The 13,117-nt window shown below is 29.0% G+C and overlaps 1 protein-coding gene across 1 annotated transcript; it reads right to left on the bottom strand.

The window, feature by feature from the left end:
- Nucleotides 1–1,590: 1,590 nt before the first annotated feature.
- LOC111297709 (cytochrome P450 714C2-like) lies at nucleotides 1,591–3,633 on the bottom strand. Its single transcript, XM_089741799.1, has 6 exons — nucleotides 3,342–3,633; nucleotides 3,037–3,263; nucleotides 2,648–2,895; nucleotides 2,187–2,553; nucleotides 1,880–2,096; nucleotides 1,591–1,709 (listed from the first exon to the last, which is right to left on the bottom strand). Exons 1-6 carry the CDS (start codon nucleotides 3,631–3,633, stop codon nucleotides 1,591–1,593), a joined length of 1,470 nt encoding a protein of 489 aa, XP_089597925.1.
- Between the last annotated feature and the right edge of the window lie 9,484 nt (nucleotides 3,634–13,117).

Below are 13,117 nucleotides of genomic sequence, written 5' to 3'. Positions count from 1 at the left end.
GAGAAGCTCTCTTTCTTAGAAAGAGAGAATCCAAAAAAAAATGATTGAAATTTTTTTTTTAAGCCTTTTATAAAAATTGTCAAAAATCAAAATGACGCCGTTTGGATAAGAACCAAAATGACGTCATTTTGATCGTTGAGAATCTACGTGTCAACACATGAACCGACTTAGGAATCTCACAACCGACCCACAACCTGTTTCCCTTTGACCATTGACTAATATAGTTGAACTGTTGATTGGTCAGACCATACTAGATTGCTGTTGATTGGCCCATCCAGACCGACATTGATCAAACCATTGACTAGTCTGGTTCAGATAAAAAAATATTTTTTTAAGATTTTTTAAATTATTTTTAAAATTTTTTTTAATATATTAAATTTTATTATTGGTATTTATGCATGTTAAAATATTTAAATTTACTAGAATAAATTTTTGTTGCTTTAATAATAATTAATAAAAACAAAATAAATAAATAATGAAATACATAATTAAAATTTTTGATAATTTTAGTAAAATTTGGAATAAACTTTATAAAGTAATGATAAAAATAATAATTAATAATTAATGACTATGATAAAAAAAAAATGACTCTTAACCTTTGATAAATTTCTAAAAAAAATAAAATAAAATATCTCTTTATGAATGTAACTGTGATTTTGGCCATTTAAATTGCTCTTGAGACTCTTGCTATGATTGGAATGGATGGATCAGACTCATTTTATGCTTGGCTGATGTCAGATTTCAATTCAATTACTTTCTTATGTTCTGGTGTAATTGGCTTTGTTTTTCTAGAGCTAGCTGATGTCTTCTTTGGGCCCTGTTACTTAAGGTGATAATAGTTCGGATGAAATTTGGTTTTTTATTTTATTTTATTTTATTTTTCAGATAATGTATATATATATAATTATGAATTTTTAAAATTTTGATATGAATTTGAATTGAATTTTCATACGATTCGATCTGATTTAAATTGAATTTTATATATTAGTGTAATTCAGTTTGATTCATCAATTTTTAAATTTTTTATATATTATTTTAATATAATTTTAATATATTTAAATAGATTTAGATATAAAATAATTATTTTTATTTTATAAAAATTTAAAACATATATAAAAACTAATAAAAATATATAATTTAGTTTCCTTTTTTTTTTTTTGATTTTTTACTTCTTGATTCAAAATTTGATCCGAACTTAATATATATTTAATATGCAAACTTAATTCGAATTAAATAAAAATTTTTTTTATTCAAACAAAACCAAACACTATAATTTCGAATTGGTTTTCCATTTTTTTAATTTTTTTCTCACCTCTACTTTTACGTCAAGGATGAACTTTTGTATTGACTCTTTACTATAAGTGAAATTTCATTATTGGCTGAGAAAAAAGAAAGTAATGTATTTTTATTAATATAATTACATGACATGATTTGAATAGAAATGACATATATTGATATAAAATAATTATTTTATACAATCTTTTTTTTTATGATACATCGAATATAAACCTTTAAACAAACAAAGATTACTCAAAAAGTTTTATTGCTGAAGATGGAATTTCTTGTAATGAGAATTGTGTTCTTGAAAATCTAAATTGCCGAATATTGAAGCATTACCAACAAATAAACTTTGATGAAGTCACAAGTGACAATCTCACAGCTAATCATATTTAGAGCCTCTTTACCAAGAGATTCAGTCCATGTTGAGGCTGTACAACCATATTAAGAACGGGAGAATGTCTATATTTTGGAGAGATAGAGAAAGTGAAATTTGATACTATAAGACTAAGGAGTATCTTAAGCTCTGCTATGGCAAAGTATTGTCCCAAACATGTATGTGGTCCAATACCAAAGGGAATGTAGACATGAGGATGCTTACATGCACCACTGATCCCATTTGCAAACCTTTCGGGGTTGAACTTGCCAGCATCATGTCCCCAAAATTTGGGGTGATGGTGAAGTATCGTTATCAATATCAAAACATTGACTCCTTTCGGCACGATAATATCACCAAGTTTAATTTCGTTGAATGCCTCTCTGAAGACGGCCGAGACAGGAGGGTAAAGGCGTAGTGTCTCATTGATCACCATTGTTAACTGTCATAAGTTTTCAAGTAATTTAGAGAATAAAATTTTGATAATGTTGAAGTTTCCAACATTCATAAATCCACAATGGTTATAGCTTACTGTTTTCATCTTTGGAAGCATATCTGCATCTGGCAATTCACCTTTACAAACTTCAACAATCTCCGCACGAACTCTGTTTAGCCACTCTGGATTTAAGGCCAACAGCATCAATGTCCATGTTGCTGTCATCGCAATACTCTCGAATCCTGCCAAGCATAAATTCTTGCAGTTGTCTACAATAAAGCGATCTGTTGAGTACTCATCTTTACCTAATTCATTGCCTTTAGCACCTTCCAAAATCCTTTGTAAAATGCCCTTTTCATCAGGCGTTTCTCTCTTTCTTTTCTCTACTATTTTCAAAATTAATGTTTGAATCTCTTTCGCTAACTTCCAACCTTCCCTGTTGCTTTTAGTTGGGAGAAGATATCTGAAAGATTCAACTAAATCAATTATTTCTATTGACTTTTCGAGACAATTATACCAGGAACTGGAACAAAGGGAAAAATTGGATAAATGTGAACCTTATTTTGGGAATTCCATTTAAAAAGATGTTCTTAGACAAGGTTTCTTCGAGGGCTGTAATCTTTGAGAAAATCTCTATTCCTTCATAATAATTGCTTCCAAAACATGCTCCTGAGATGACATCTGCAGAGAAGCTTCTCATATAACCATCAACCTGTATGTCTGAGATTCCACCTTCACTTTCGATCTTACTAATCCATGTGTTTACCAGTGTAAGGGCAGAATCCACCATTAGTTTCATCATTCCCTGGATACCATCATCTTAGTGAAGGACTAATATTTATTGCATTTATATTTCTTTTCTTTAGTATTAATAACAACCAGATAGGAGAGTAGCTAGACGAGGTTAATCATGCGTATAAATTTTCATTATTTGCTGAAGCATTACCTTAACGTTGTCCAAGTAAAATTGAGGAGCAATGATTTTTCTTTGATGTGCCCATATTTGACCAGTTGAATTTACAATGCCTTGGCCAAGCAGAGGATCAAGCCATATATGTTGAAGGGAAGACCTTTCTAAGTCGAATGAAGTACGTATGCTTATTTCCTTCACCACATCAGGGTTGTTTGTGAGCAAAATCTGCATGTTGGCAACTGAAAAATTAAATGTTGAACCTGCAAAAAATCCAACAATATATCAGACCCTGTAAACATTTTTTTTGGCAGACTCACTAAATTTTACGAAATTCGTACCATATTGTTCTCTCCATTGATTGTAGAATGGAAACAGAGCAGAAGAATAATTGTGGTTTATCTCTCGTTCTCCATCGTCAACCAATTTCATCGACCTCTTACGATTTATTTTCATTAATTCAGAAATATTTCCGAGCAAGAAGGATGGCGGAGGACCGTTGATTCCTTGCTTTTGAAACTTGGACCGAATCCTTTGTGGCTTCAATATCAGAGAATTAAACAGGCGTGCCAGCAAGCTAATGCTTACAAGCAGTAAAGTGCTAAGCAAGATCCTGGTAAACAACTGCTCCATGAGAATCTTGACTTTTCAATTAGTGCAAATGTGGGTAATGCTAGGTACTCTCTCTTTTGATACTTGGGTTTATATAGAACAAAAATTTATCTACAACTTTTGTGTAGATTTTATGAGTTTATTTAATAATAATGGTAGTTTATATTTTGACTAAATATTTGATATATTATTAGTATAATTTTTTTAATTACAAGCGAAATTAAAAAGTTAATACGTGTTTTATTTTTTAATTAATTTTTTATTTTTATAAAATATACTTTAAAGGATAAAATGTCACCTTATTAATCTTAATTATGTAATCTAAACTGTATTGACAATTAAAGAAGTAATTTCTTTTATTGTGGAGATAAGACTTGAGTTTTCTTTTTAAAGATTTTATTTACTTATATATTAAAGTCATATTTGATACATAAGATGATAGATAAGATATGATGCTAGTCATCTTACATTATATTTGGTTTGTTTCTAAAGAAAGGGATAGGATTATAAAGAGTATTAATCATCCTCTTGACGTAAGATAATTCAATACTTCTAAAGTGAAAAGAATTATTTTTAATCCATACAATTAAATATATCTTATTATACCTTTAAAAATTACCTCAATAACTTAAATTATATAAATTTTGAGGAAGAATAATTTTGATTAATAAATAAATTATCCTATCTTAATTTTTGCATACGTCATATACAAGATAGTATAATATTATTTAATTTAATGCTAATTATAATATCATATTATGTTATCCTATCAAAATCTTCCATACCAAATATACCCTAAATGCTCTAGTTAGGTTTGCAAATGAATGCCATAATGAGACGGAAGTATGCCCATTTATGAGATGGATGACACTTATGGTTGTATGATATAACACTGCATGGACCAAAAAACAAAAAACTTGTTCACTATCTGAACACATGAATCCTCACTGACCTCTACCCATATGTTTCATAATTCTAACAAAAATTTATGGCCGTTTTAGGCTTAGAAAAAAAAAAGGCATGATCTAACAATAACTAGGCAAAAGATCATAAATGATATTGAAAAATGAATTTAAAAGTACAAGAATTTGAATTTTAAGTAGTTTAAATTAAATGGAATGATTAAAAACTCTAATATTTATAGGTAGGCTTGCCAATTTAGTTGGCAAAGTTAAAATCATAAGAGTTTGAAAAAAAAGTTCAAATAGTATTCACTCACTTGGAGCCTTGTCTCGATGGCAAAAAGGATATCCTGAACTTTTTAGTTCTCAGTTCAAGTCTCAAATTTTAGTCCAATTTTATGTCAATTTGTTTGTTGGATTTCTTCCATGAATGTACTATTTAATTTTGACTTTAATTCCTACTTATAATATGTTATCTCATTCTGTAATCTCATCAATATATATATATATATATATAAAGCTAATTTCCTTGTGCTTTGAAAAGAGAAAAAAATTGAATTTATTTTTTTTCCAATACGCATGCTCATCTAACAATTAAATTAATTTTTCATAATTATATTTTAAATGAAATTCCAAGTATAAGGGTCAAATACTCAATGAAATTATATATCTAGTATTAATTAATGAGAAATTATTTCATCCACTGTGTTTTTGAGCTTTATAAGTGAAATTAATAACATGACACTTATCTCTTATGGTATATTTAAAAAATAAAAAACTAATTAAAAAAGAAAACATGTGCCAATCTCTTAATTTTATTTGTAAAATTAAAAATTTATACTGATAATGTATTAAAAAAGAATATCACTTATAATTTTTTTACTATAATATTATAATTATTTAATTATAATAAAAAATTATGTACGGTTCCATCATTTATAAGTTTAAATCTCACATAAAATTTTGATGAATCTTACATAATTCTAAATTATAATTGATTAATTATATTACAATTGATTGTAAAAAAAAAAATAAATACTCTCATGTATCAAATATTAACTATTAAACTCGGTAGCTGTTTTGAAAAAGAAATTTGGCACAAAAGTGTCAAAAATAACCCTAAGATAGGGGTATCCAAAATTTATACTAATGGGTTTTAAAAGTGAGGTCCCTAAAATTAGCAATAAAGACGAAAATTTGAACTTGTAATTAATTGGATGGTTGCCATAATAATATACTAGGGGTAGGCCGGCGCTTTGCAACGAGATTTTCTTTTTATATAAAATTATTAAAATACAAAAGAATTAATATATAGAAAGAAATTAATATATCATTAATAAGTAATGTAAACAATTAAGCATCGTGTTAGAAAGGGTTAGATATGAATAATTAGTTATTGAAATTTTGGTGTGAAAGTTGGTGTGATGGGATATGATAATATTGGGCTTCTTTATTATAGTTTTTAACATTATGAGTTTGAAATTATATTAATAACTTTTAAATTATTTTTAATATCAAAGTTGATTTGGCTTTAAATTTGAAATAGGGATAGCTTTAATTCTATGTATAGATATAAAGATTAGCATAAGAGATTTAACTAAATTATAGAAATAAAATAAATAATAATAAAAGGTATGTTTCATATATATATATATATATATATTTGTGTGTTTGTATAAATTGTAGGATTATCATTTTAAATGGTTGAAAGAAAATGACTTTTTTCAAGAAAAGAGAAAAGATTTTGTCTTAAATTATTTATAGAAAAGTAATTACATGGTGCAAGGTGCAAAAGAAAATGTTATTTCAAATAGTAGTATCTTAGCGGTATACAATGAATTGTTGTTGTTGTATATGTACTTTTTTAACATTTATTTGTCCCATTTATTATACATTCTTTGTTAGTTTGATATCTGAATAAAATTATAAGTTTGGTATTTTAATTTTTATTTTATCATTCATTTTGTCATTTCAGACTAATATTATCAGCCAATTTATTGATGTAGTATGAACTTCTAATAAAATGTTTAAATGTGTCAAAAAGTCTAGTCAGTGCTATATTATCAAATTTTACGTTAGTATTAAAAGATAATTTTTAAAAAATTCAATAACAAATTTTCAAAAGATTTACAAAAAATTTAAACAATTTGAAATATTTTTAAAAAAATTATAAAAAATTATGAAAATTTCAAAAATTTCAAAGAACTTAAAAAATCTAATAAAAATCCAAAAAATAAGAAGATTTCAAAAAATGAAAATTTTAATAAAAATAAAATTTTCTTAAAACTATAAAAATTTAAAAATTAAAAATATCTAAATATTTTGAAAAAATTTAAAACTTTACAAAAATTTTGAAAATTTTAAAAAAATTCTAAAATGTTAAAAATTTTCAAAAAATCTGAAACATTTTCAAAATTATGAGAAAAATTTTTAATAAATGTTTAAATCTTTTTAAAAAATAATAAAAGTAAATTTTTTTTTCAATTTGTAATTAATTTTTAATTTTTTTATATACTTTCAAAAATTTTCAAAATTTTTTAATTTTTTAATTTTTAGAATTATTTAAAAATTTTCAAAAAAATTTCATTTTTTAAAAAATAGATTATTTTAATTTTTAGATTATTTAATTAATTTATTAAATTTTAAAATTTTGACTTTTGACTTTTTAATTTTTAATTTTTTTCATTATTTAAAAATTTCAAAAATTTTAACTTGTTATAATTTTTCAGATTTTTAGATTTTTTTAAATTTTTGTTGAATTTTTAAAATTTTTTAATGTTGTTGTGAAAATTGATGATGTAATATTAATTGGACTATTAACATATTTCGGTATCTTATTGGATATTCATGCCATATCAGTAAACTAGTTAATTGACAGTATTAATCTGAGATATCAAAGTGGATGACGGAATAAAAGTTAAAGAACTTGATAATTTTTTTTTAAAGTAACAAATTGACAGAAATGTATAACACAAAGGTCAAATGTGTATTTATCCTTTTTATTAGCAAGGGGAGATTCGAATCTAATATATTTTTGAATGGTGATATTTTTGAATAGAGACTTTTATTTGCAGCTTTGTTTTTTCTCCTCACCCTTTTATTTTTCAAAATTATCTCTAAGTGAAATTACTTAATTATCTTTTCTTAAAAAAATTTTAAAAAGCTCTCAAATATACGAATTCAAAAACTTTTAAAAACTTTCAGATTCGTAAATTCAAAAGCTTTCATAAGTCTTAAGATGTGTAAATCCAAAAGCTTTTAAAAGTTTTTGAATTCACATATTCATAAGCTTTTAAGAATTTTAGGAACATCAATCATTTTCCTACCCTCATATCATTTAAATCAAGAAAAAAATCCAAAGACTCACGTAGTAATCAAATGCTCTTTTTATTAAAGCTATAAATTTTGTCTATCAATTTGTAAATGGATTTATAATTATTTGAAAAAAGTGAGCTTTTTTTCCCAATATTATGAAATTCTTTAAGGTAAGAGATCTTTTTTCCTTAACTGAATTTATGGATTTAGTAGTTAGGGTTTTTTAAAAGACTGGTTAAATAACTTATCACATATGTACATCTAGTAAATTATATTGGATTTTCATATCTAGTATGTTATATAATTTACTGTATTTTCATGCCATAACTTAACGAATATGGATATCTAAAAACTTCTAAAAATGGGAAAGATAATTAAATAATTTTATTTAGATATAATTTTGAAAAAAAATGGGGAAAGCAAAAACCTCCGTGCAAAGAGAAGCTCTTTTTTTAACATATATATATATATATATATATATCTGTGTGTGTGTGTGTTTTTACTATTGAACTAATTAAGTGCATACATAGCTATAAAAAGAATGGAAAAATATATTTACCTCTTTGAGGTTTGATGGAAAATATACTTAACCCCTCTTTAGTTTGAAAAACATTATCTTACTCCACTAAGATTTAGTTCAATATACATTTAACTTTCTTTTTTTTAGTAGAAAGTGAAAAATAAATGTCGTAACGTCTAGATCCGGGGATCTATCGCTAGACATTGACTTTTGGGAGTCGCCACCAATCTTTTTTATCTAGGTGCGATTGGCCACCTAAAGAATCTGTCCTTCCAGGGAACACCTAAGTTTAAGGGTCCCTAGAAGAATAGGTTCAGGTCTGCTAACCAGAACAGGGTTCGGGAGTTCGGTTACGTGTGAGGAAGGTTATAGCACCCTCACAACGCCCATCAAAAGATGGTATCAGCTTGAATTTGTGTTATCCAAAAGCCTTAAAATTTTACCAAGTAGTTAGTTGTTGAAAATTATTCTCAATTGACTCTAATACTTTTAGCAAAAAATTGAGAAAATTCCCTCACCTCAAGAGTATGCAAGAAAAACTACTGTTTCACTTACAGAGGCTCCGTCGTCGGATTATTTAAAGAAAAAAAAAAACAAAATCAAAATTAAGATAGAAAGGAATGAAAGAATGATTTTTTTTTGTAGGGAAAATTGATACTTTCAACTTTTCCCTAAAAATATTTTTTGGAAATTTCGATTTTCAAGGAAAATTGATACTTTCAACTTTTCCTCAAAAACCCCCTTTTTTTTTGAAAATTTATTTCTAAGGAAAATTGATACTTTCAACTTTTCCCCAAAAATATTTTTTTTGGAAATTTCGATTTTCAAGGAAAATTGATACTTTCAACTTTTCCTCAAAAACCCCTTTTTTGAAAATTTATTTCTAAGGAAAATTGATACTTTCAACTTTTCCCCAAAAATAGTTTTTGGAATTTTATTTCTAAGGAAAATTGATACTTTCAACTTTTCCCTAAAAATATTTTTTTTTTGGAAATTTATTTTTCTTTTAAGGAAAATTGATACTCTCAACTTTTCCCCAAAAATATTTTTTGGAAATTTATTTCTAAGGAAAATTGATACTTTCAACTTTTCCCTAAAAATATATTTTTTTTGGAAATTTTTTTATTTTTATTTAAAGAAAATAAAATAATAAAAAATAAATAAAAAGAATATTACATAAACCTAATCTAATAAATAAAAAATAAAATAAACAAATAAACAAAGAAAATAAAAAAAATTCAAAGAAAGAAAAAGAAAAAAAAAAAACCTGGAGCGGCTCGGATCGCGGCTCGGCTCGGCTCGGCTCAAGGAAGAGAAAACGGCTCGGGGGGAGCGGCTTGGCGGCTTGGCTCGGCTCGGCTCGGCTTGGAGGGAGCTGGCACGCGCGGGTCAGAAAGCGGGTCGACGCCCGGGTCGGGTCGGGTTCGGCAAAACGCGCGGATCCTCTGGGTTACTTAAGGCCAAAACGACGTCGTTTTGGGAGGGTATAAAAGGCAATCCCCTTCGTTTTTTCGGCAGAACGCTCCTCCCTCTCTCTCTCTTCTTCCCTTTTTCTCCCCCTTCTCTCTAAAAACCGAAGAACACCGGTGCCGGATTCTGGAAAATGTCACCGGAATCTGGAATTTTCGCCGGAAGTTGGTCGGAAGATCGCCGGTTTCTGGGATTCTTCGCCAGAAACTGGGTAGGTCGTCGGAAACTTCAAGGTTGGCCGGAATATTCACCGGAAAATTCAAATTTCGCCTGAATTTTCGCCGGATTCTGGAAATTTCCCAGAAATTTCCAGAAAAAATTTTCGCCAAAAATCTCTAAAAATTTTTTTCTCACTCCCAGAACACTCCTAAACTTTTCCTAGCTTCCTATACGCCTCCTTTTCTCTCAAATCAGTAGCTTTGCTTACTGTTTTCTCTGTGTCCAGCATTGTTCCAGAGGGTCCCTTTTATAGGGATTGATCAGGAGTTCCTGATCAATCCCAATTCCCCCTTGGACGGGAATTCAATCTTTGAATCCCACTGGACTCTTCTGATTGAGTTCCCATTTCCAATGGGATTCTTCAGCCTTCAATCTCAGCCCTCTAAAATCAAAATCAAATAAAATAAAAAACTAGATAATTAGAGAAGATAAATCAGCAGATATTATAGGATAAATAATAATAAAAAAATATATCAGATATATAATTAGATAAGTAAAAATACAAAAATGAATAAAATAAAAAAGATAAAAAATATATATATACATAAATAATAAAACACACATAAATATTAACAAAAAAAAAATAAATAAATATATACATATATTAATACATAATAATAATAATAAATAATACAATACATAAAATAAAAAAAATACAAGATAAAATTGAATTGGGCTTACCCATTTGGGCCAGGCCCAATTGATCTGGGCCGGACCCAATTGGGTGTCTACAGCTGCCCCTCTTTGCACATTTTCTGTGAAACAGAAATTGCGCAAAGACGTAGACACCCAATCAAGACTCAACTCAACATTTTTTTGGTTTTTTTGTTTTTTTTGTTTTTTGTTTTTTGTTTTTTTGTTTTTTTTTTTTTTACCAAAGCTCCTCTAAGCAGAGGCTCAACGACTTTGAAAAAGTAAATTGCTCCTCTAAACAGAGGCACCACGACTTTGAAAAGTATATTGCTCCTCTCAACAGAGGCACCACGACTTTGAAAAAATAAATTGCTCCTCTTAACAGAGGCACCACGACTTTGAAAAGTAAATTGCTCCTCTAAACCGAGGCAACGGAACTTTGAAAAGTAAATTGCTCCTCTCAACAGAGGCAACGAACTTTGAAAAGTAAATTGCTCCTCTAAACAGAGGTACCACGACTTTGGAAAAGTAAATTGCTCCTCTAAACAGAGGCAACGGAACTTTGAAAAATAAATTGCTCCTCTAAACAGAGGTACCACGACTTTGGAAAAGTAAATTGCTTCTCTAAACAGAGGCAACGGAACTTTGAAAAGTAAATTGCTCCTCTAAACAGAGGTACCACGACTTTGGAAAAGTAAATTGCTCCTCTAAACAGAGGCAACGAACTTTGAAAAGTAAATTGCTCCTCTAAACAGAGGTACCACGACTTTGAAAAGTAAATTGCTCCTCTAAACAGAGGCAACGAACTTGGAAAAGTAAATTGCTCCTCTAAACAGAGGTACCACGACTTTGGAAAAATAAATTGCTCCTCTAAACAGAGGCACCACGACTTTGGAAAATAAATTGCTCCTCTAAACAGAGGCAACGGAACTTTGAAAAGTAAATTGCTCCTCTAAACAGAGGTACCACGACTTTGGAAAAGTAAATTGCTCCTCTAAACAGAGGCAACGAACTTTGAAAAGTAAATTGCTCCTCTAAACAGAGGTACCACGACTTTGGAAAAGTAAATTGCTCCTCTAAACAGAGGTACCACGACTTTGGAAAAGTAAATTGCTCCTCTAAACAGAGGCAACGAACTTTGAAAAGTAAATTGCTCCTCTAAACAGAGGCAACGAACTTTGAAAAGTAAATACTCCTAGACAATCATGTCCGAAGGAGTTGAAAGTTGTGTTTAAAGGGGTTTCAGGAGATTATGCCCAAAGGTCTTATAAATCAACCCTGATACCAAGAGACATCCTATTTCAAGGATTAGGAACTTACCTGACAAGTTTCTTCTCAAACTTGCAAAGTCTTTTCATATCTGCCTTTTCCATGTGAGATGTTGGAACACCCCTGCTTCTTGAATTTGTACACTATACTTTCCTGAAAGTAGTGTATGCTATGCAAATGCATATGAATTTCAATGCATGCTATGCAAATGTTGGCCAATTAATTCCTGTTCAATGTATGGTACTCAAGTTTCTCAAGCTCTTTTCTTGGGCATCAAGCCCTTTGATTCCTCAAAGATTCAATGGCACTGTTCTTCTAAGATCGAACCAGTGTAGCTCTTAATTGTCTCTTCCGCTCAGATTCTTCCTTGTTCTGTTTTTCAATACTTTGGAATAAGCTTCATCAATCGATCATCACTTGACCATCATTCAATGAATTTCTCAGCAATAACAAATTTTCAAAACAAGTTTCATCCACCATCATTGGGTCATTGCTCTGTCTCAGCATTAACCATTCCAAAACAAACTCTGTCCACTGATTGTCTTCATCATTCAATCATAACTTGCAAGTCATATCGATCAATTCATCACTTTTCAAGATTTGTCCCATTATATTCTTCATTTGATCACATCATATATCTTTTCAAATCATCTCTTTTAGGTTTCTACCACCATTTTGTCACCACCATCATCTTAGATTTCTTTTCAAATGAATAAAGACTCTTTTAAGCACGTATTCATTCATTCATTATCATTTCAAATCTTGACAAGTACAATGCAATCAAGCATTTTCTCAATTCATTCTAAGGGTGTAACAATAAGGGAACAGAAAGTGAACTATGGCAAAGATAATCAATGAAGATCTATTTTGGTACAGAACAAATGGGAAACAAAATAAATTGGATACATGTCATTGGGGTGAATGGTATGTCCAAATGATGAATATTCAGACAATTTTCAACATTAATCTAGGATTCTTTTTCAAAAACTCATTCCATTTACTGTTGAAGTCAACTTGAGCTTGGCGAACTTTGCCCCAGTCTTTGAGGGTTCTTCAGATGTCTTTGATCTTCCATTCATGTGAGCCATTTGACCTGGATCTTTTTTTTTTTTTGGTACCAAAATCACCCTTTCAGGTTTTCAATTTGGATCTCTTTTTTCATTTTTTCATTTTCTCA

This window comes from Durio zibethinus, chromosome 12 (assembly GCF_047325235.1).
Source record: "Durio zibethinus cultivar Kanyao isolate XHJ-2024 chromosome 12, ASM4732523v1, whole genome shotgun sequence".
NCBI lineage: Eukaryota > Viridiplantae > Streptophyta > Magnoliopsida > Malvales > Malvaceae > Durio > Durio zibethinus.
This window is presented reverse-complemented; position numbering and strand designations above follow the sequence as displayed.

What these genes read in the sequence shown, in the direction of transcription:
- LOC111297709 (XM_089741799.1), bottom strand. Translation starts at nt 3,633, where the DNA reads ATGGAGCAGTTGTTTACCAGGATCTTGCTTAGCACTTTACTGCTTGTA. An exon ending in TGCTTCCAAAGATGAAAACA is followed by an intron (nt 2,097 to 2,186) that starts GTAAGCTATAAC and finishes AACTTATGACAG; the next exon opens with TTAACAATGGTGATCAATGA. An exon ending in AAATGGGATCAGTGGTGCAT is followed by an intron (nt 1,710 to 1,879) that starts GTAAGCATCCTC and finishes ATGGTTGTACAG; the next exon opens with CCTCAACATGGACTGAATCT.